Source organism: Siphateles boraxobius, unplaced genomic scaffold (assembly GCF_051911475.1).
Source record: "Siphateles boraxobius isolate OS27281-9 unplaced genomic scaffold, OSU_SipBor_1 26, whole genome shotgun sequence".
In the NCBI taxonomy this organism is placed as follows: domain Eukaryota; kingdom Metazoa; phylum Chordata; class Actinopteri; order Cypriniformes; family Leuciscidae; genus Siphateles; species Siphateles boraxobius.
The window spans coordinates 21,124,872-21,147,518 of NW_027508876.1; the positions used below are offsets into that span (position 1 = coordinate 21,124,872).

At 36.7% G+C, this 22,647-nt stretch overlaps 2 protein-coding genes and 1 non-coding gene across 7 annotated transcripts in view; 2 read left to right on the forward strand and 1 right to left on the reverse strand.

Moving 5' to 3' along the window:
* Window positions 1-1,900: 1,900 nt before the first annotated feature.
* Window positions 1,901-9,068, forward strand: trim55b (tripartite motif containing 55b). Of its 2 annotated transcripts, XM_077244817.1 has the most exons (9): window positions 1,901-2,073; window positions 2,404-2,709; window positions 3,059-3,228; window positions 4,600-4,777; window positions 4,927-5,022; window positions 6,411-6,644; window positions 7,058-7,080; window positions 7,160-7,284; window positions 7,861-9,068. In XM_077244817.1, exons 2-9 carry the CDS (start codon window positions 2,590-2,592, stop codon window positions 7,929-7,931), a joined length of 1,017 nt encoding a protein of 338 aa, XP_077100932.1. In that variant the 5' UTR covers window positions 1,901-2,073; window positions 2,404-2,589; the 3' UTR covers window positions 7,932-9,068. The 2 variants fall into 2 exon arrangements, with proteins under 2 accessions (XP_077100932.1, XP_077100933.1); XM_077244818.1 differs by having other exon boundaries at window positions 1,927-2,709; window positions 4,603-4,777.
* trnaa-agc (transfer RNA alanine (anticodon AGC)) lies at window positions 1,936-2,008 on the forward strand. Its single transcript has one exon. It is a non-coding gene; the product is annotated as a tRNA-Ala (tRNA).
* A 564-nt stretch (window positions 9,069-9,632) lies between the features above and the next one.
* crhb (corticotropin releasing hormone b) overlaps window positions 9,633-22,647 on the reverse strand; it is a 38,826-nt gene continuing 25,811 nt past the window's right edge. For 2 of the 4 annotated variants that reach the window (XM_077244820.1, XM_077244819.1), the window contains exon 4: window positions 9,633-10,447. In XM_077244820.1, coding sequence (XP_077100935.1) covers window positions 9,938-10,447 — 510 coding nt within the window. In that variant the 3' untranslated portion in view covers window positions 9,633-9,937. Of the gene's footprint in view, window positions 10,448-10,782; window positions 10,949-11,907; window positions 12,553-22,647 lie in introns of those variants that run through there. The other 2 variants (XM_077244821.1, XR_013207313.1) reach the window with 2 other exon arrangements.

Below are 22,647 nucleotides of genomic sequence, written 5' to 3' on the forward strand. Positions count from 1 at the left end.
AACTTGAAATTAGCCTTTATTTTCCTGCCGAAAGCGTCTGGATTGATCCAATCGCAGCCGCCATTTTGAAAAGCTAAAAAATCACCCCTCTACTGCAGTCAGCTTTGACATATTTAAATCTGCATAATTATGATATTTTAACCTTTATAAAGGGCATTTTCCCCTGATCGTTTTAAACATATGCTTCATCTTTCATTTTAAATTTGATCAATAAATTAATTAAAATAAGACACTACAATCAAATTAAATAATTAACACTGAGAAATTACAACTGTATTAAATAATGCTATGAGATTGTTTAAAAATAGTTTAAAATATTTTTAAAATTACAGTGAAATTCCACAAGATGGTAGAATACACGTATCAAAAAAGATACAACAGGTTTTCAAAGAAAGTATTGCTCTCACTGATTCAATATATGTCTTAGAAACTCGTGTATCAAATATGATACGTGCGGTTTTAAAGGGATAAAATGAAAGATGAAGCATATATTTAAAACGATCAGGGGAAAATGCCCTTTATAAAGGTTAAAATATCATAATTATGCAGATTTAAATATGTCAACGCTGACTGAACACGGATGAGAATATGTGACACTTATATGACAGTTCAAAGTAATTCATATTAAGCCACTTAAATTTTAGACACAGTACTGACTGTTTTTTTTTCTATTTCAACAGCAAGAATAGTTCAAGACAAAGATCATAGCAGAAGCTAACGCATCTCAGCGGAACACATAACCATGTTTTCATTGAATGATTCAGCGTTTTGAACGAATCGGTTGAGTCAAAGATTCAATGACCAATTAAACTCCCTCATTACTGAACGAATCAGCCTTTTGAACGAATCGTTTTAATAAATGGCTTATTGACTCACTCATTAAGACGGTTCCCTTCCGCCACCTACTGGTCGTTTAGTTTCGTGTTCAAAAGTATCATTCTTTCCAATATTTCATATTCGTATATTCCAAAAAATATTTTACACTATTTTTAAACAATCTCATAGCATTATTTAATACAGTTGTAATTTTTCAGTGTTAATTATTTAATTTGATTGTAGTGTCTTATTTTAATTAATTTATTGATCAAATTTAAAATGAAAGATGAAGCATATGTTTAAAACGATCAGGGGAAAATGCCCTTTATAAAGGTTAAAATATCATAATTATGCAGATTTAAATATGTCAAAGCTGACTGAACACGGATGAGAATATTGCTTCAGAATAAATTATATTTAGCCTTCAACACATAAAAAAAAGTCATTTTTTTCTGGACAAGCACATTTTTTTTTCTTGGACAAGTGAATGGTCGGTTTACTTGTTCGAAGGACAAAATGAAAAGGCTTAATGTCGTGCCCTGGGTTATATTTTATATAGTATTATGGTTATGTGGCTAGCCTGAGTATAGTTTTACACATCAGCCCAGTCTATTCTGTAAAGTTAGTGATAACTTTAAAGTTAGTCAGGGTTTTTTGCACATTAATCTGACAATAAATTTGGCACACCCAGTTTTTCTTATGCACACCCAGAGGCTCTGGCTACGCTAGATAGAAGATATTTTAAACTGATTCGTTTACTCAAATGTACATTTCGGTAAAAGAAGCCAAGTAAATAATGTAGTTTGGGCCGTTAATTTTACAATGTGTAATTTCTAGACTAAAAAGGATATAGATCATATTGCATTATCAACAGATTATTTTCGTTAGAAATAAAAACCGCGTCGTTTCATCTAAATAAACTGAAAGGCAAAAATAAACCAAATGTTCAACATTAGCCTACAAATACATTCACAAAAGTGCAATATTGATACATGATGATGGTAAACTATTACAACAATTCCACATAAATAGCAGAAGTAGTCTGTCAAGTAAACTCAATCCCTGTATTTGCAGCAGTTTCGTCATTTTTTGAAACCTAGCCGTTGTAGTAAACTTCATGGGGAATTAGCTCAAATGGTAGAGCGCTCGCTTAGCATGCGAGAGGTAGCGGGATCGATGCCCGCATTCTCCAGACCTTTTTTAACAGCGTTGTCATTATTGGACTGTTATATTCTCATACCTGAATTATGTTTAAAGGTATATTGTAAGTCTATAACAACCTTTAAAAAGGTTGCGTTATGTTTTTTATCTTGGCGCTTGCACAGGCAACTACTGCATGATGCACTGAAACGCATGTTTTCATTACACGTCTGTCATATCCTATTAGCGTTCCAGTACTAAAATTAAATTTATATTTAAGTTGGATTGTGTATTTTTTTACGTATTTAATATGTTTAAATTCTATGTTTCTATGAGTTCCCTGTGTTTGTTACGTTTAATAAGAGATGCAACAGTCAACAGTATCATTTTCACATATGGGCAAGTAAACATGGCATCCTCTGACGTGCGGCTTTCTAAAAACAGCAGCGCTCCCTGATAGTGGGCCCTGGCGTGGGGGAATGCCAAGCCTCATTATAGAGGGTACAGACAGGCGGTTGGGCAATGGCGAGGGCCTGAGTTCACCCCGCTCACAAGAATTGGGACAATTTAATTTCCTCGATCAACAGCAGTCTCATTCTCAACTTCAGTGGAGCCGTTGCTCGTCAAATCAGGATGGACAGCTTGGAGAAGCAACTTATTTGTCCCATTTGTCTGGAAATCTTCACGAAACCGGTGGTGATTCTTCCCTGTCAACACAATCTCTGCCGGAAATGTGCTAATGACATTTTCCAGGTACAGTTTTAATATTTTTTTGTTTGTCAACATAATTTAGCCTTTCACACAAAAATTGGCATCCCATCTTTTTAAAAAGTAATAAATAGTTTTAACGGTGTGGATGTTTTCAGAAATTATTTTGAACAATTTAAAATGTTAACTGAGATTTGTATTATATATTACTGTAGTTTTATCATTGGTTATCAGAGTTTTGCTATGGCTCATTCACTTATTTTAAAACAAATTGGCTATTTTGGGATGTACCTTACACAGAAAGTTAAAATATATGAATATTTGTAAATAAACAGTTAAATATATATATTTAATGTTTTATTAATTTGCTGTCCTATAAACACTCCCCATATAGTCCTCAAATCCCTACCTTCCCACCAGAGGAGGCTCCGTGACATCCGGGGGCCGTTTCAAGTGTCCATCCTGCAGGCATGAAGTTGTGCTGGACCGCCATGGTGTCTATGGTCTGCAGAGAAACCTTTTGGTGGAAAACATCATTGACATGTACAAACAGGAGTACATCAGGTTAGATCTGGGAAATGGACACCTCAGGAAGCTCTAATAGGATGTCCATGTGGTTTAACAAGATCCCTTGTGTAATACAGAATGAAGTAGGTTGAATCATTACAGAGTGCACAAATGACTCTTTAACCACGAGTCATTTTCAGCTTGGTAAATAAATCATAGTGATGACATAAACACTCGGTTTCACAGACAAGGCTTAAGCTAGTCCCAGGCTAAAAATTCATGTTTCAGCTGATTTAACTGAAAGCAACTTGCACTGGCATGTGTTAAAATATGCCAGTGACATTGTTTTGTCTCAAGATGCACATCAATAATGTTTTTTTTCCTAAGGCACGATTATAAAAGCTACTTGTCCTAATTGAACTAAGGCCTAATCCTGGCTTAATCTAAATTGTGTCTGTGAAATCGAGACAAAAAGTCATAATTATGAGACAAAAAGTTGAAATTATAACAAAAAGTTAAATTGACATAAAAAGTCCTAATTATGACAAGTCGAAAATATGACATTAAAACGGCGAAATTTGGACATTAAAAAGTATTTTCGTCTATTTGTTCTTATATTTCTCAGAATTTTGACTTCTTATCTCATAATTCATTTTGACATTTATGTAATAATTATGACCATTCTTGTCATAATCATGAATTACTAAAGAATGTTTTTTTCTCTTTTATGTGGTAGAAATGGGCTTTCATAGTTACCTCTTTTGTTGAGGTATACTGAAAAAGGTATATTGAATCAACCTAAGTATAATAATTTATACCAGCAAAAAATTTTTTGAGTTTAAAACAGCTGTTTAAAGTAATATTTGCAATGTTACAGTGTAATAATCCTTTATCCTTTTAGTAAAGTGCATGAAATTAAGAAACCTGAAGAAACTCAAAATAAGAGCAGACATGCTTTTAAGAATGAAATTCCCGAGGGTTGAACTATTAAGTTCTCTACCGCCCCATCACTTTGCATAGCACTTAAGCGTTTCACTTTATGTATTCAAAAATAGCTTGTTTTAGATGAGAGGTTGTCTTTTAAAGCTTTATAATTCAGTCAGTGTCTGTCAATGTGTACAGACAGATTCCTCTGTGTCCATGTGACTCCCACGACCTGTGACTCAGACAGGTCAGAAGGCTAAGGGCTGGAAACCTATTTTTAGTTCCACCACTCAGTGTTTAGTGTCTTAGGCATACTGACACACATCACAGTCCTTCAGTATGGCCTTGTGAACCCTGGTTATTTCAGTAAGCATTGTTATGAACTCATGTCCTCATCTGAGGCAATGCCGAGAGGTTTTGAACCTTTGAAAAGTAAAAATCTGACTTATGTGTTTAACCTCAGATGTCAGACATTGATACTCATGGATCTGTAATTCTCCACAGCAGCAGACCGTCTCCTGAGAGGAAGGATGACCAGTCGATGTGTGAGATCCATGAGGACGAGAAAATCAACATATACTGTCTGACCTGCAGCGTCCCCACTTGTTCAATGTGTAAAGTGTTTGGCTCCCATAAGGACTGTGAAGTGGCCCCTCTTACCAGTATTTATCAGACCCAAAAGGTAAAAAATCTAGCGCTTTCAGGGCATATTAATATTTATGATTGTCTGCATAAGTACGCCAGAGTTTGCATCAGCGTGCATGCGTTTTAAAAATGCATATATTTTTACAGTGTGTGTGTTAATATGCTTACCCACGTCCTCATCTCCAGACAGAGCTCACGGATGGAATATCAATGATGGTGGGCAATAATGACAGAATCCAAGGCATCATCAGTCAGTTGGAGGAGACCTGCAGAACCATAGAGGTTAGTCACCCTGTGTGGGGGCTTCTCCCTCCCCAAAGCCTGCCATAAGAACAGGATTATTGATGAGGAACGTAAGAACGCTTCCTCTGACAAAAGATACACGCGCTCTGGCATGGACGAGCAGGCAGGCAGGAAGCTGGATTCTCTCCAGACCTCACAGTTGCGTTCACAGAGGCTCCATGATTGACAAGCAAGCAGAAATGAGCCGTCTCTGTTGAGCATATGGCTCCTCTGACAGAAAGTCATTGTGAGCAAGGTTGAGGGTTAGATGCGGTCGAAGGAAAGAAACAGGTAGTCAAACTATTGATTTGCAAGGGGAAAGTTTCAAACCTTAACATTTAAAACACTATGGTGAGGCATAGTTCCTGTACATTGAAGATGTGTTCCAATCACCCAATAGTATCCATGAAGTGACGTTCTTTAGTAAAATTATATGCACAGATTATGCTATATATAACAGACAGAGGCCAGTAAGAGCTGTGTGTGTAAACCTCACTCCCCTGGCCTCACCACGCGCACTAGCAACTGATGCTAGAAGCTGTGGTCTTTAGTGTCCTCGTGAGCGCGCCAGCCTTGCACGCCGGAGAACCCGGTTTGAATCCCGCTCGGAGCAAGTCGAATAGGATCAGTTACATTTGGTGCCGTGACCTGAATGGGAGGGAGGTTTAGGGGGGTGAGTGTAACAGACGTAGGCCAGTAAGATCTGTGCGTGTAAACCTCACTCCCCTGGCCTCAAGAAGCGCACGAGCGGTCTTTATTATCCTTGTTTGCCCTCCCACTCTGGAGACGCCGGTTCGATTCCCGCTCGGAGCGGGTCGAGTAGGACCGGTTACATTTGGTGGCGTGACCCGGATGGGAGTGAGATTTACGGGGGGTGAGTGTAACGGACGTAGGCCAGTAAGATCTGTGTGTGTAAACCTCACTCCCCTGGCCTCAAGAAGCGCGCGAGCGGTCTTTAGGATCCTTGTTAGCCCTCCCACTCTAGAGAGGCCGGTTCGAATCCCACTCGGAGCGGGTTGAGTAGGACTGATTAAATATAGATACATTACCGCTCAAAAGTGGTTGGTAAGATTTTGAAAGAAGTATCTTATGCTCACCATGGCTGCGTTTCTTTGAAGTAGAAAAAAACGTATTACTGGTTTCTATTTAAATATATATATATATATATATATATATATATATATTTATATCTCTCCCCTTTTTCAGGATTCTTTGAAGTATAAAATGTTCAAAAGAAGTGTCACTTTAGATAACATTTATGCTGATTAAATATAACACTTTTGAACAGTAGTTTACATAATATACATATAATTTGATCTATTATATACTGTACATTTATAAATATGATTGTATTAATATTTACCTGTATATTATTTGTATATTTATAGGAAAATGGCAGGCGACAGAAGTCCAATGTGTGTGAAAAGTTTGACCACTTGTACGCTATCCTGGAGGACAGGAAGAGAGAAATGAACCTGAAAGTGAATGCTGAACAGGAAGAGAAACTGAATTACATACGTGGCCTTACAAGGAAGTATGGAGATCATCTGGAGACCATGACCAAAATCATGGAGACAGGAACACAGACACTGGAAGAACCTGAGATGGCTGTTTTCTTACAGGTCCTTTAAGATGGATTATAGAAACACGTTTACCACAATAATGGAAAACTTTCTCTCTCTATTTTTTAAGAATATTTAAAAACAAATCTTAATTTTTTTAAAGCCTAGAAAATACATGGAAATGAGAAATATACCATTTCCTAGTTTTGCTGTGCTCTGAAATATTTGTAAATGTTTCGAGAAAAAAACTATCCCCAAGCTAGTGTGAAAATATCATTCTGTCTGTTTAAGAGTCTTATTGGAAGCATAATTATTTAAATCTATGAATGGCATGAAAATCTATGCCAGCAATGAACAAGATCATGAAAATTGATGAGTGGGAAACCTGTAGAAATTCAATATATTTTATACATACTTTTTATGTTATCTTGTCATAAAATAAACTTCTTTTCTCTCTCATACATGCAATTCAGAGTTCCAAACCCCTCTTTCAAAAGTAAGTGTTGATCCTTTCTGCAACATTAATGAGTATTTCACGTTTTGTACATCCCCTGAATTGGTTTCTTGTTTGCAAGAATTGCAGAGGCATCGAATACCTCGCACCTGGAGAGAGTTGAGCGCAGCTATGAGAACATGGATCTTTACTCTGTGAGCTTCAAGAAAGAGTGCATGGCCCTACGCAATATCGACTTCGCCAGAGGTATGGCTCGCCTAAAATGCTCATTAACTTTTGACTGTCAATGTGGGTTTAAATCAAGTTAGCTTGTTGAACTGATTACTGTATGAAAATAACATTTTCATGTGCCATTCAGGAGTCTCTCTAAGCATGGTTTCAAATTGCAAATCATTGGGCAACCAGCTCAAAAGCCTTTTTTGCCTTTTCCAGAATGGGCTTTTTCAGTATATTAATCAGATTTGAAAGCCAATTTTATACAAATGTGGAATGTGGTGCTAAAGACTGTCAGTCCTGTATATGATCATCAGTATGGGGTTGATGGTATCTTCACACTTGAGAATGGGTTGAGAAAATTGAACTTTTAAATTTTAAACTGCTAGAACATGTTTTTACAGTTAAAAAAGTTGAACTTCTTTTATTTGACCGCCGCATTTTTAGAACACTGTTTATGCGAGAGGCGCTGCAAAAGACGCAGCGGTCAAATACGTACGTGTTTACAAAATAGAGCATGTTTGCATAGAAAATCAATGGAAAAGCAGCACAGTGGAATGCAAAAACGTTTTCTGTGTGAATGACCCTTTATACTCTCATCTTTTGCAGATGATGATGATGATGAAGAGGAGGAGGACGAGGATGATGTGGGCATCGATGTGGACGGCCGGGCAGGGTAGATGCCGACTCGCTGGGCCAGTTGAACGAAACCCTTCTGCCCCCACAAACCCTGAGCGCACGTACACCCGCCACATCACCCTAACTTCACAAAGTGCACATGCCAACACACATATTGATCCAAAGTTCTTTTTGCGACTTCTTCACAACAATCACAGTCAAGTGAATTTCAGATGCTGGTACTGTTTTTTTGTTTGTTTTGGTTTCAGTTACTGCTTTAGATAAGTCAGTACATGACTAAATATAAATGTAGATGACTTAAAAAACCCTTGGTGTTGTTTACTGCCTAGGGAGTGTTCACGTTGGCACAGCAGTGGTATATGAGTTATGATTTGCTATAAATGTTCTGGATTTCATATTAATGTCAACGACGAATAAAAGGTTACCCTTATGTAGTGGGATCATTTGTAACATATTTAATTTATACCAAAATTCAAGTCAGTTCAATTTGGACTGAAAGCATTGGTTTATCACACATGCAGTAGATGCCCGGTCTACTCGAAGGAACATCCATAGCAAGGCGTGAAAGTAATCTCCACATCTCATTGCTCACAGGATCGTCTTCCCCTGGTTTTGCAGGCGAAGAGTAAACAAGTGTTGTTCACAAATCTCGATGGTCGAGCTGAAATAACAATGCCAGGACATTGCGTAATCCATATATTCTGGCCCAGTGGAGGATGATCAGTGACAGGATGTGCATCTGTGGCTGGATTCACACAGAGAACGTCTACAACGAACATAATGAGGCCCAGGGAGCACAACCTCAAAACACGTGTGGATTCCACCTTTGGCAAAGAATGGATCTTTTGTGGTGCTGCATAAAACATGAGGTTTAAGCGAACTGAAATGTACTTCGTTCGCATCTGAGTTTTGATCGATATAGATGTGCTTCAACCATCAAATTTAGGACATGGTTCAGTGAAACTCTACACCCATGGTTTTTCTAGTTGCTGCATAGATAGAATGAGTCACCACACGTCAGTTATTTGGTCTGGTGTGAAACATTTCAGTCAGCACCAGTGTTTATTCTGCAATTTAATCAGTTGTCTTTTTTTTAATAATATGCATGGCTACTGTTTTTTCGTCCAGTAACAGTTTGCCCAAATGAAGTGAAATAAAATTAAGTATATTGCAAGCAAGTATGTTGATTAATAATTCAGTGTTTATGTGCAATATACTCTGAGGTTATGTGTTTATGTGTTTATTCAGCTGTTTTTAATTGCTAGGTTATTTGAAGGTAGGTGGTAAAAATGAACATTCTAGTGTTGTATGGTCACATTTACCCTTTCAATTATAACTGAAATTATGGATTACATTCTTGGGGATTAAATATGAAGGAAGAATTGTTCTCACCTGGTTAAACCTAATTAGCAGCAAGATATATATCAATTATATCATTCATTCATCCTTAATGCCATAATCCGATTTATCATGGTTCTTTGCAGTTATATTGACAACATAATTGTATTTATAAATATGTGTACATGTAGTGATTGTGAAATATAAGTTGATTTATTTTGTTTAATTATTTAATAACTTTTTCCATGTCAATAATCTAGACAAGAGGTGTCAAACTGGCTTTCAAATTTTTATTGAAAAATATAAATATAAGACATTCTCTTGCACAACAAAAATTAATGGTTGCTCAGTTTATTAACAAACTTAAACAATATACTGTATGTTACAATGAAACTCAAGTCTGTCAGATAAAATAATGCAGTACTGGAAAATAGTGTTTTTTTTTTTAAAGAAACCCAAACGTTTTCTTCATCTACAGTTTTGGATGATCACTTATACAATAACATTGATGGAGAGTGATGACAGTTTTGCGCTTCTGAACACTTTGATTCATATACACCTACTGTACTCTATTCGCCTTCATTGAAATATCTACAAATAAATAAGTCACCGGTATAAATAGATCATGATGGAAAAGCAGCACTATGGTACAGAATATTCATGTTTGTGCTAAATGTAAAAATATCTTTGGCTGATGGGGTTGCTCATGTTACTTCCCGAATATTTCCATCATTTTGCGGTTGCTGTGAGCTTGCTGGGCCATTTGCTCGGCTCTGGCCATCTCCAGTACTTCTCGTAGCAGATGAAAGGTCAGATCCAGGGAAATCGGTGGCTCCTCCGACCTACGCTCTCTCTCCATTGAGTCGAGCGCCCGGAGCGCGTAATTGCCATCCAAACGGCCGATGTTTCCAACTTTCCCCTCCAACAGACGCTGCGTTAACTGGAGCTGCAGTGCTCTTTTGGAATACTGGGATATCTCGGAGAAGCTGTCGGCTGGGGATCGGGGAGAATTCTGGTTTCTGTTACCGAGCCGGATGAAGTACTCCTCACCTAAGCGTGCCAAAACCGGCGGGGATTGTCGCTCTCCATCGGGGTCCGTTGCTGGCTGGTTGGAGCTGCTTTCGATAGCTCTACATTCATACGGTGGTGGAAAGGCAACGAGCAGAGCCACGGTGGTGACGAGAAAATTGAGCTTCATGTCAAAAATGGCGAGGAGAATCTGTGGGAGAAGTGAGTCAATTATGCGCACGAATTTAACTTCTCAAACACTGTTTTGCGCACTCTGGGACAAAGCTCAATACATGACAGAAGTATATTTTTTAAAGACCTTACTGAACATTTACATTGCACAATTGTATATTTTGAAGTCCACTTGGGCATTTACGCGCGCCTTAAAGTTGGATAGATGGGTGCCTCATTGTGCGCAAAACACGAGGACGCATCCATAGCAATACAAAACTGAATAAAATAAAGATTACCAGTGTAACATGTAATTTGCTAAAGTTTAAGCTACCTCAATACGAGCTTTCTTATTCTAAACAAGATGTTGCGTACCTGTGCGTAATTGGTATATCCTTGGATGGTTTTTGAACTTTGCGAGGTGCGTCTCCTCCAGTGGTTGCCTATCAAGTTACTTTTAGGACTTCTTCAAAGGAAGGCTGGAGTTTGCATTTATATAGGCACGGTCAGCGACAAGTGTCACGCATTTAGTAGCTTGCGTCTGCGCAGAGGAGAGAGACAGCGGACTTGAATGAACGTAAGTGAACAGTTTTCGGTTTGAATGAGTCATCAAGCCGGTGTGTGTGTGTGTGTGTGTGTGTGTGTGTGTGTGTCATTGAGAGTGTATGTGTATGAAAGATGCAGCATGAAACAACGGTATTTAGGATCCTTTATATTGATATTTTATTCTTTTTAATGAATGAAATGTAAGATGGTGCCCTCTAAATATTTTGCAAGCTTACCTTGAAAAATATGTAACGTTAGGCTATAAAATGCTTTGTTCGAATTATGAGGCTCCACTTGAACCCACAAAGAAAGTCAAGACAAAAGTTTAGGATGAGTGTCTTAAAAGTACAGTTTATTTAACCCAAGTTCCCTAAAAGTTAAATTTCAAGTCAAGCAGAATGCACTTAAATGATGAGAAGTCCGGTTCGAATGACCAAGTAACCATGGCAACAATCCGCTGCTCGAGCGCTTCCCGTTAAGATCGGTTGGTACGTCGACAAAACATTAGAATTGGTTTCATTTATCACTTTATAACAAGTTTACATATCACAAATATATTACAAAAGTGTTTAGTGTTTTGTTTAAAATGTCTTTATGTTTAGTTTAAAATGTCTTAAGACGGTTAACTATAATTGGCGCCAAATTGTAGGCAAGAACAACAATATTTGTTGGCAAGAACGTCACTTGAATAATACAAACAATGATAAATTCGGATTGAATACTTTTATTATTTTCTGTTATGAATCCATAATCTTTACTTAAAGGGGTAGTTCATCCCAAAAATATAAATTCTGTCACAGTTTACTCACCCTCCAGTTGTTCCAAACCTGAATGCATACTGCTGAACACAAAAGATATTCTGAAGAATGTCTACCAAACAGTTGATGGGCCCCATTTTATTCCATAGAACCAACATTCTTCAAAAAAAAATTTGTGTTCAGCAGAAGAAAAAAGTCAAAGGTGAAAAAATGATGACAGAATTAAATGTTTTGGGTGAACTTTCCCTTTAAATGCAGCGTGTTTGACCAATGTGGGTCATTGACTGGTTTTGAATATTTGGTTACATTGTGATCTCTGCTTAATTGTTTATTCATCTCTAATTACCAAAGATGCATTTTAATGTGTTGAAACTGCAGTAGTCAATTCCTTGGTCACAGTCCAGGTTGTTCCCTCCTTACATCAAATACGTCACACTAAACCGCAGGTTGTTAAGTTGTTGCAGACACAGGCATGCAGGCGTGGTGAACTTCAGGCAATGTTCTAGTGAGTGTCACTTATCCAGACAGCACAGACAGAGCTTTGGGTCCCAGCGATTACAGATGCGCAGCGGCAGGACCACGTCACTCTCGCAGTCACTGCTGTCAAGTGCTGTCCTCCCCCCTCTCTCTGCTCTGGCCATGAGGGAGGCTGAGAGATGGAACACTTGGCTCGAGCCCCTTCACACCTGCTTTCAGAATGCCAATCAGATGGCATCCCAATCAGTTTCCAGACAATACATGCTAACGTGTAATGAAACAGAGGTTACTTATTTCCCAATAGATTTGAATGGAAATTCCGCATTGATGCTTTGTCCTTTCATCCAGTCATGTGGGTTATCCACTAAAGAAACATGCAAAAATAGAAGTAATTATTGGGCATAGGATGGATAGGATAAAACAAGGTCTAAAATAGAGTGCAACAGTCGGGTTCCGGAAGTTAAAACTCCAGCTATGAGGCTGTTAATCCATGGTATTTGCTTCTTTTGAAGCCGTCAGAATATTTCAGATTATCAGTTTATATAATCGTATTTAACAGCAGAATTCCTAGTGAAAAGCTACATTACCCATGATGCTGTTTACAGAAAATTACACCAATCAGTGAGTCGAAAAAAAGCAACACGTGTCAAAATAACTCTTTATCTCCACCCACTTTCATTAAAGGGGTCCTATTATGCCCTTTTACGAAGTCTTGATTTTGTTTTTGGGGTGTACTAGAATATGTTTTCATGCTTGATTGTTCAAAAAACGGATTATTTTTCACATATTTACAATATTACAGCACCTCTCTCCCCAGTCTGACTCGAACATGCTGATTTCGATTAAGCCCCTCCTTCTAAAATATGAAATGTGCTGGGATTGGTTAGCTGGCCCAGCTCTTGACCTGTGTTTGCGAAATGTCCCGGCCCTCCATAACTGCAAGTTCTGCTCTAGTGTAATTTCGAACAAATTCAAGCCTGATTCAGACTCTGACAATATTAACGAATAACGAACAAGAGGATTGTGCAGAACACATTTCATTGCACATGCTTTGCAAGCACGGATTTTACAGGACGTTTCAGAGTGGTATGTTTTTTTGTAATTTTGTCTTACAAAAGCGAGAGCTTACAAAAGCAACAGAGAACAAGCTGTTCTTCATAAAATGTGCAGCGCACAGATCAACAGTGTGGTAATAATGTTCAGGAACAGTGTTTAAAATAAGTTTTAACCACTCTAAGTTGTCAGCATAAGGAAGGTCAAACAAAAGAGTTTTAGAAATGTTGTGGAAAAAACTGTCTCTTTGACACAGCGACAACACTGTCTTCTCTTATGCAGCTCAACCAGACCACGTACCCCTTTTTTCGGATTCCGTGGGCGGGGAATATTTAAACGAATACCATTGTGACTTCATAAGATCGGGGAAAATCTTTTTGTAGTCCAAACGAGCTGTTCGTTGTAGTTCTTGAAAAGGGGATTCTGTTAAATAAAATATCTCCGTTTGGAGTGGACTTTGAGCTTCGTCACCTTTCAGATCTTTTTTATATTCAAACAGCAACTAAAGTGGAAAAAGTAGAAAAGCATAATAGTCAATTTGTCATTATGTCTGATTGTTGAATTTTTTTTGCTTCAAATCAAAGTTTCTAATGTTATGATTCACCTTTTAGCTGATTGCTTGGTTCATGGTGTATACCTCTTTAACAAAGACTTTTTTTAAATACCTATGGATAAAAAAATACTTCTGGAACTAGCGCTGCTGGTAAAAGGGGGGGGGGGGGGGGGTGGTCTGTTGAATTCTATTGCTTTCTTTTTTCCCTACAAATGGCATTGAAAAGAGGTGCTTAACCTTCAGAAAATGCTAGCTGTTAACCTGAGAATTCCAAACTAAATATTCTACAAAAATAATTTTTCAAAGTTGTAAATGAAATATTATTTCCTTTTAAAAGAAAATACAATATCACTCTTTCTACATCAAAATTTCGTGTTTAATTTGTTGTCACTTGCCATTTCTCTGTAAATAATTGTGAAATATTCCAATGTATTGAGTGTTTTACGCTATATTCTGTTTATATAAAAAAAAAGAAAAAAAATACTACAATGAAATGAATATCAATTGAACATATTAGATAAAAATGTAAATTATGACATTGTTATTTGATTTTAATTGTTGGATACAATCGTGAAATCAAAGAAATCATCAAAACCACCATATATCCAATAGTTCTTACAATAAAAGCATGGGATTTGTGCAATTTTTTTTAAAAAGTTATGGGGCGCCAATTTGCACCCTATTTGTGGAAAGTGCCATTACATTTATGATATGTGGGATGGGGAAGGCTCAAGGGAAAAGGGCTGACGGTTAACAAGAAGAGTGGATTCATCCCAAGAATAATATTATTATGGATAATGACTGCATCCATCTACGATAAAGCTGACAGATGAAGAAGGTGGCAGACATCTTGGTTCTATTTCCAGCTCTTCAAAGCACCTAGTCCCTAATCCACTCAAATGTACGCTAGTGATTCACTCTGTAAATTAATTATTATTATATTTGCCCCACGTTGCTCAGCCGTCTGTGTGATCCTAAAAGTTAGACAAAACACCTTTATGAAGCAATTCCTGACATTCATTGATATTTCAGACTGAATACTTTTTCCACTGCGTGGGAGTTTTCATTCTGACTGATTGTAGCCTATGAAGCATTCAAACAAATGATGAGGTCAAAAGCTTAAGCGTTTCTCCGCAAAATAAAGTAGAGCAATTTTCCGTCTCCCTCAGGCCCGGTGTCAAGTCCCATCATGACATGCGGCTGCTTTCTGACACAAATGCAACGTACCACCTCGCTGTAAAATTCGCAGATGCGCTTGTGGTCATCGATGTCACTACGATTTCAAATCAACGTCTGTAAGTGTATCACAAAACATGCCACGTGAAGAAACACAGGACGTGCCGTATAGGCCCAGCACACTGAATCCATACACGCGACTGACACACATCAGATAGTAACTGAACCATTAAATCTAGCTCTTGATAAGTGTGACAAAAAGTGCATTCAACTCTTTACCTCATATGTTCCTCTCATCTACATAAAACACTTTACTTTCATCCTTGTAATTGCATCGGATTACGGCAGCGCTGTTAACCCGCCGTCATCAACAGATATAGTCTATTCTTGTCAACTGCGAGGAGATATCAATAAAGGTTGTCAGTACTAGAAATGAGTATAAAGAGGCTCAGAGAGCCTGCTGATCTCCCTGCTCCAAATAGACTGTGGTCTGACTCAATAGAAAGGCTCATCTGTCTTCTCAATGGGGTGTTTGCTGATATGAATAGGTGTCTTTTTTAAATATAATTTATTTATAAACTTTTTCAAAGCATTAAGACAACAATAGTAGTAATAATCACAATTAAATAATACAAAAAAAAAACATATACACATACATAGCCAATAATAAAATGTCTGACATATTCGTGGTCCGTACAATTATAAAACAAAACCACATTTGGTGATCATATTTAACATTGATCAATAAGTGGGAGAGTCTTCATCTTCTCAAAATATATAATCATGGGTTGCCAAGTATTATACATTTTTTTGACAGATCCTTTCATTAAATATTTAATTTTCTATAATTTTAAGTATGAAACTAGATCACATAACCACATTGAGGCTTTAGGCGGGTTTGTTGACTTCCACTCCAATAATATTCTTCTTCTCGCTAATAAGTTGGCAAAAGCAATAACATTTTTTACTTTATTTGTCAATGATATGAATGTGTCTTTAATTGAATCTGAAAAACTCACAATATTGGCTCCCTCCTGGGTTTCAGACATGTATTAGTAATGGCGCCCAGAGACCTTTTGTAGCCACGCCTCTTTTCAGCGCTGACCTCTTTGTCTTTTGACTTCCGGTCTGTATTTTCACAGCGATCTTGCGTAGTTATGAATGAACGGCTCGTTAAAAAAAATTCCAAGGTCCATTTGTTAAGACATATGCTTTAAAATGCTTATGATAAACATTACAATGCTCATGATAACTTTCGTTAACTCTACAATAAGTAAATCAACTTCACCAGCTAATTACTGCTGGACAGCGATGCCATAGAAATATACAGAGCGACCGCAAAAACGGAAGTTCAAAGACAATATCCTAAAGATGGCGTCGCCCTCGTTTCTCTGGTGCATAAGGTCTATATACAGACACATACTGATGTTAAGTGAAAGACTAAACTGTATTATCACATTTTATTGTGTCCGAAATCCTGTATACATTTGCAGTATTTACTAAATTTGAAGTCACTTCTTGAATGTCAATCTTTGAACTTTTGAGGCACCTAAAGCTCTTTATTTATTATTTAAAGTAATTAAAAATAAAAGTTTCATATTTAATTGTATTATTTTCCTATGGCACTTTTATATAACATATATATGTATATATATATATATATATATATATATATATATATATATATATATATATACACATAAGGTCATCAATAACTGTAAACCAATGTTTGCTCCAATGTTTTTATGTAACAATATAGGTTGTCTGAATTCCCATACATTATGTACTAATTTGATGAAGGACATACATCTTGACCATCCATATTTGAATTTCCTTGGTACTTAAAGCACTTTTATTATTATTTTATATAAAATATTAAGATTTAATATTTTCTAAATAAATATTGTTGTATTCGTTATATTTTTTCATTTATCGAAAAGTAAAATCAATAACTGTAAATCAATATTATGTTCAATATTTTTTTTATGGACTAATTGTCCGTATACAATCATAGTGCATACTGAATCTGATGAAGAACTCACTTCTTGACTATCGATATTTGAATGCCACTTGAAAAAATCTTCCTGTTTTTTATTATCTGATGGCCCCCTCAGCTCTGGTGGGCTTATGAGACAGCAAAGTGTCCAGTTGTTGCACAGTTCACTGCCAACAATATAAGGATTGTACTAGTCTTTAATCTCAAATGAATTGAATCATAATGCAAATACGGCGGAGACTTCATTGTCTGACAGACATGTCTGAATTCATCAGCTGTACAGCTTTAATAAGCTTGTTAAAATCCAATGGCTCATGGGTTTGTAAATGTCATCCAGGATTATAGTCCAACCAGTGGAAAGTTATACAAATAAAAATGGAGAGCTCCAAAATCATGTTACTGCAACCCTATCAGGCGACTGTCCTTTAGGTGCATGCAAAATCTGCTCTATTTGGAAATTTCATTGGAAGCAGCGAGTCCATTAGGTCTCTTAAAATACAAGGAGCTCTTGGCTGACAGGGAGAGCAGATGAGGTCAGATGACCTCCTCAGGCCACGATACTCTTAATCCAACTGGATCAGCACAGAGAAGCCAAAATCACACACAGCGTCAAACATGAGCAAAATATCATCCGGCTTAATTATTCATTCAGAGTGAGAGGTGATGGTCTCTTCTGCTCCGCATGCATCTTTGATTTGTTACTTTGCATTTCTGGGACTAATTAAGTTTTCTATTGATAATTTAAAGCTTGTTGTTCTGCGACGGGACACTTTGTTAAATTGATGGATATTTTGCGAATACATGTGTCTAATTGTGGGGAAGGAACAAAGGATTGTCTTGATTTAAAATTTAAAAGCTGAACATTGTGTCTTACACAAGAACTGAAATTATTTTTGGTTCTGCCACCCACAGGTCTGTTCATTAAGAAATGTATTAGTTCACAGCAAATATGAAACAATGTGCAGTAGTTATTTTACTCATGAATGATGAGTTCTTCTATCTTGCTATTTTAAGCACTGTTCTTTTGAATTGTTTATACAGATAAATAACACCGCTAGAAAATTTTTTTTTGCAATAATTGTAAATAACTATAATATTCCAATAAATAAATATAAAATAAATACAGATAAAATGAAATAAAACTGCTTGTATAATATTTAATTTGACAGAACACTTGCCCAAACGAATTTTCAGGGCATTATTTAGTAGAAATTCCTTTTAAACTTACTCTAAATAAACCAAATATTTTTCAAAGTCCAAATTTAACTTTTCACATTCTTCACTGCTGGCCTTGAGATAATGAGAAAGCACAGATATTCTTCCAGAAATGCCATGCTTTATTGCACTTGTCCCTTTCTGGTTTTATCTAACTCTTCCAGTTTTGAGTACCCGTCACAGACAGTGTAGGATCCCTGTCTTTTACCTTTTTCTGACAGTTCTGCTGGCCCTGACAACATATTCTCTACTTGTTTGTGATATGATTGATATGACATGACATGAGTAGCCCTCATGGGAAGACTTTGGGTTTGGCATGAGAATCAATCATACTTTTAAGTCAACTGCACTGACATCTTTATAAAGCTGAGAAATTCTGTAAACTTAAGTCCTCAGGTCCTTCTTGTCTTTAATACTAAAATTGTTATTTTTAGCAAGAGATCATAAAAACAGTAAGAATAGAAACAAACAGTGTGGGGCAAATTCACTAAACTGTTACACCAGTTACAACTTTATCATATTCACAAACGACCCACTATTCAGTGTAACCGAACACTGGATGTGCCGGAATTGTGCTGAAATACCATCATCATCATCGTTTTCAAAGTAAATATGTCTCTTTTTCTATGCAAATGAGGGTTCTTTTAGAATACTACCAATTTGCTATTAAAAAGTGCATGATGGAATTAGGCATGTAAATATACATATTTCCCCATAATCGATCATTATTAAAATTAAACTTAATAATTGATTGATCATTAACCTTAACCTCTTAAATCCAAAGTAACGGGTGCCAAGTTATTGTTACTCAACGACCACTTGCTTGACCAACGCAAAAAGAAGCTTGGCTTTACAGTGATTATAGCGAATATGACAATCACTTAGGAAGTGCTTTGAAATTTACTTGCATATTAGAAGTGCTCTATTTCCATAGCATGAAAAAATAAGCTTCACATGAAAATGTGATCTCTAAAATCATAGTACATAACAGAATCAGAATCAGAAAGAGCTTTATTGCCAAGTGTGCTTGCACACACAAGGAATTTTCCTTGGTACTGAAGCTTCCAGTGCACATATACAAATACAGATACAACAAGAAACATAGTAATACAAGTTCTACAAATAAAATTATAAAAAAAATATGAAAATACTATAAAATATATGGGCACAGTTGGGTTTTGTCAGAATAAACATTTACAGATTATGAACATATTTACAGTATTTTGTATAGAATGAATAAATATAAATATCACCTGAATTTTTAAGATATTGCACTAAACAGTGGGAGTATTGCATTTACAGGCATATGCCTTGGGAGATATGTTAACTGTTCAGAAGGGAAATGGCCTGTGGGAAGAGACTGTTCCTGTGCCTAGATGTTCTTGTGGTCAGTGATCTGAGTCTCCGTCTTGATGGTAACAGTTCAACAGGTGGTGTCCAGTCTGTGGTGATTTTACCTGCTCTCTTCCTCACTCTGGAAGAGTAGGTCCTAACAGATGAGACCTTTTCAACGATATAGTCTAAGCAGAATACAACAAGCGTTGGTTTCAGTTAGAAACCAAACTATAGGGTGAATTGCCCTAATGTGGGACACTGCCTAATGTGGGAGGTCTAGTGTTTGTAGGTCCCCCATAAATACATGAATGACAGTGAAACTATGGGTTAGACAAAGCTGTGGTGTCATGTGGTGACAAAGCTGTGGTGTCATGTGATCAAAATCACGGAGCTGTGCGGGGGTATTGCGCAATACCAGCAAGAACACATCGCCTCAAACTGTCAGCAGCGTTCTGTGTGCTCGTCACCTTGTAAGTTTATTCTTCCAAGAACAACTAGCAAGAGCGTTCTCCCCAAGAACACAAGTCCGTTCTTTGCATTCTTGGTTTTGAGAAACGGCCCTTGTGTGAAAACCATATGAAGGTTAATGACATAGAGTTTTAACAAATATGATGTTAAGGAGTTAAATAGATTTTAAACAAAGCATTCCTGCTACTTTTAAGCCTAATATGCTTATGAAATATTTGTCCATCAAAAAATAGTGTAACTTTATGTTTATATAAACTATATATTTTATATTTTTTATCAAATTTCCTAGTGTCCCACATTAGGAAATGTGGTTTCCAAATCCGGGACAGCATGATCAGCCTAATGTGGGACAGTATTTCAATGAGTCAAAAATGTGTGGTGGGGCATGGTTTAATTATTATTTTTTGTTTTTTAAATTTTAATACAAATATTAATTGTTGTATTACAAATGTAAATGTTTATATTAGACAAATATTAACTAAAGAAAAAAATGTTTCACCTAAGGCATTGATGAAATGGAAACAGGATTTTCATACCTTTTTTCAGATTCTGTGGTCAGATATGAATAAATATGTAATTCCTAAAAAATAAGTCAAAGAAACTCAGTTTAAAATAATAAATAGATATTATCCATGTAATGATTTTATCAGTAAGTTTAAAGAAGGGGTTTCTCTATTATGCTGTTTTTGTAAAGAGGAAACAGAAACAATTGTACATTTATTTTTTAGTTGTAATTATACCAAATTATTTTGGTCCAAAGTTTCTCTGTTTATTTGTTAGGTGTTTTAGAAATTCATCACTATAACTGATATAATGGTCTTGTTTATGGATTGTGATACTAGTTTACTGGAAATGGATAATATAACTAAAAATGTTGTTATTTTACGTTTCATCCATTCATAACCAAGACAATTACTAACTAAGATTTAAAAAAGAATCTAAAATAAAATAAGATTATACTATTCTACATTTATCAATGTGATTTTTGGTCTTTTATCATAGATTTTTCAGTGTCCCATATTGTGAACACAACTGTACCAGATTTTAAGGAAGCTGCAGATTTTTTCAGACAACTTGCAATAAGAGCACTAAAATGTCTTTAATTTCTCTTATGAATGGGTTATCTGAATTTTCTCTTTTGATTTGATTAGGACACATACTGGGGATTTAAAAAAGGTATTGGGTGTGGATATAATGTTTTGGTTACACATCGCAATATGTCACAGAAGTCTGAAGTGGAAAAAATGTCCCACATTAGGGCAATTCACCTTACCAAGTATTTGTATAAAATAGCACCTACTGAGGCACATGTTAACAGTAGGCTATACATATGATGCTTTTGCGCCACGTTTTGGTTTGTAACTTCGCGAAACATTAGTAAACCATAGTAGATTGCATTTCTTTATTTAGAGGTTGTCTCTCAAATGAGCCCAAACACAACATAAGACAATGCGTAGTTCACGGAGTGACATGACATGCTGCTTGGCTAAAGGAAACTGGATCTCGGGTGGGTGGGTATGGCGGATAAGGATGTGTAGAGACCAATCGGACACTGTTTTACAGCTGGATAGCTCAGATTGACAGGTACGGCGCGCTCGCTTCATTTTTCCTTGTGTGTCAGTGTTGTAGAAATTTTTATATTCTCATTGATTTTAGTTCTTTATCTGTGCTGTGTACGAGAACAGAGGACCCTGTTTTCCTGTTGGTATGTTTATACAGCTTGGAGGTGTGTGTGAGACAATCAGCAGGTGGTTGGGCAAGTGACCTCTGACTTCAGAGGTGAGAAGACCCTCTGCTTTTGGGGTAGTCATAAAGTTCCTTTGTTCCTCTTGTTTAGACAAGAGATAGAACAGTATAAGACTGCTGGCAGCCCGCTGCTCAAGGTCTCACTCCGCCTACAGCTGGACTGTATGGATGGACTGGGAACTTCTTGCAAGAATAAATCTTTTAAAACTAATTTGGAATCCTGATGTCTCTTATGCTGTGATGCTATATTGTTAGTTATTGTTTTTGCCGCAACAGATTGGTGTCAGAAGTGGGATTCCTTGAGGTTTTCTTCTGGTCCTGACAGCGGATTTGACGAATTGATCATCTCAAAGCACAGGCTTTGATCTTACCTCGCCAAATTTAGAGAGAAGAGCCAAAACTGCTATCAGGGCTAGGAGGAACCCACTGGAATCAGAAAGAACTCGGTGGCAGTAAAAGCATCTCAGGTAAGAGACAGTAAAATTATTTTATTTTGTGCAGTGTAATTTGATATAATTGTGAGTGAACATGAACCATATTGGCTGAGTTTGTCTCTTTGGTACGAGCAGAGTAAGTTTTGAGGGAGAGATTGATCTGACAGAATCAGACCGGTCTCTACAAAAAAAACTAAGCTCCTGTAGGTGGGAACAGAAGTACCATAATTGCTCGTAGGTGAACAGGAAGAGTCACAACTGAAGTACTGGTTTATTCAAAATCTTTGATTGTAACTTAATTAATTCCAGTAAAAGCGCTTGAGTTAATTCTATGTAAAACAGCGTACGGAAGAAACGCGCTTGAACTAATTCTTGTGCACGCTTGATTGATTGGGTGCGCGGAAAGATTGAGTAAACCATAATTACAGAGCATAATTTGCTAAAACCTGGCCGATTTTGGGTGAAAAAGTCGGATCTGTCGAA

Excerpts from the sequence above, each read along its gene's own strand:
- trim55b (XM_077244817.1), top strand. The coding sequence starts at position 2,590 with ATGGACAGCTTGGAGAAGCAACTTATTTGTCCCATTTGTCTGGAAATC. Across the intron at positions 3,229-4,599 it reads TACAAACAGGAGTACATCAG|CAGCAGACCGTCTCCTGAGA; the intron begins GTTAGATCTGGG and ends AATTCTCCACAG. Across the intron at positions 5,023-6,410 it reads AGACCTGCAGAACCATAGAG|GAAAATGGCAGGCGACAGAA; the intron begins GTTAGTCACCCT and ends GTATATTTATAG.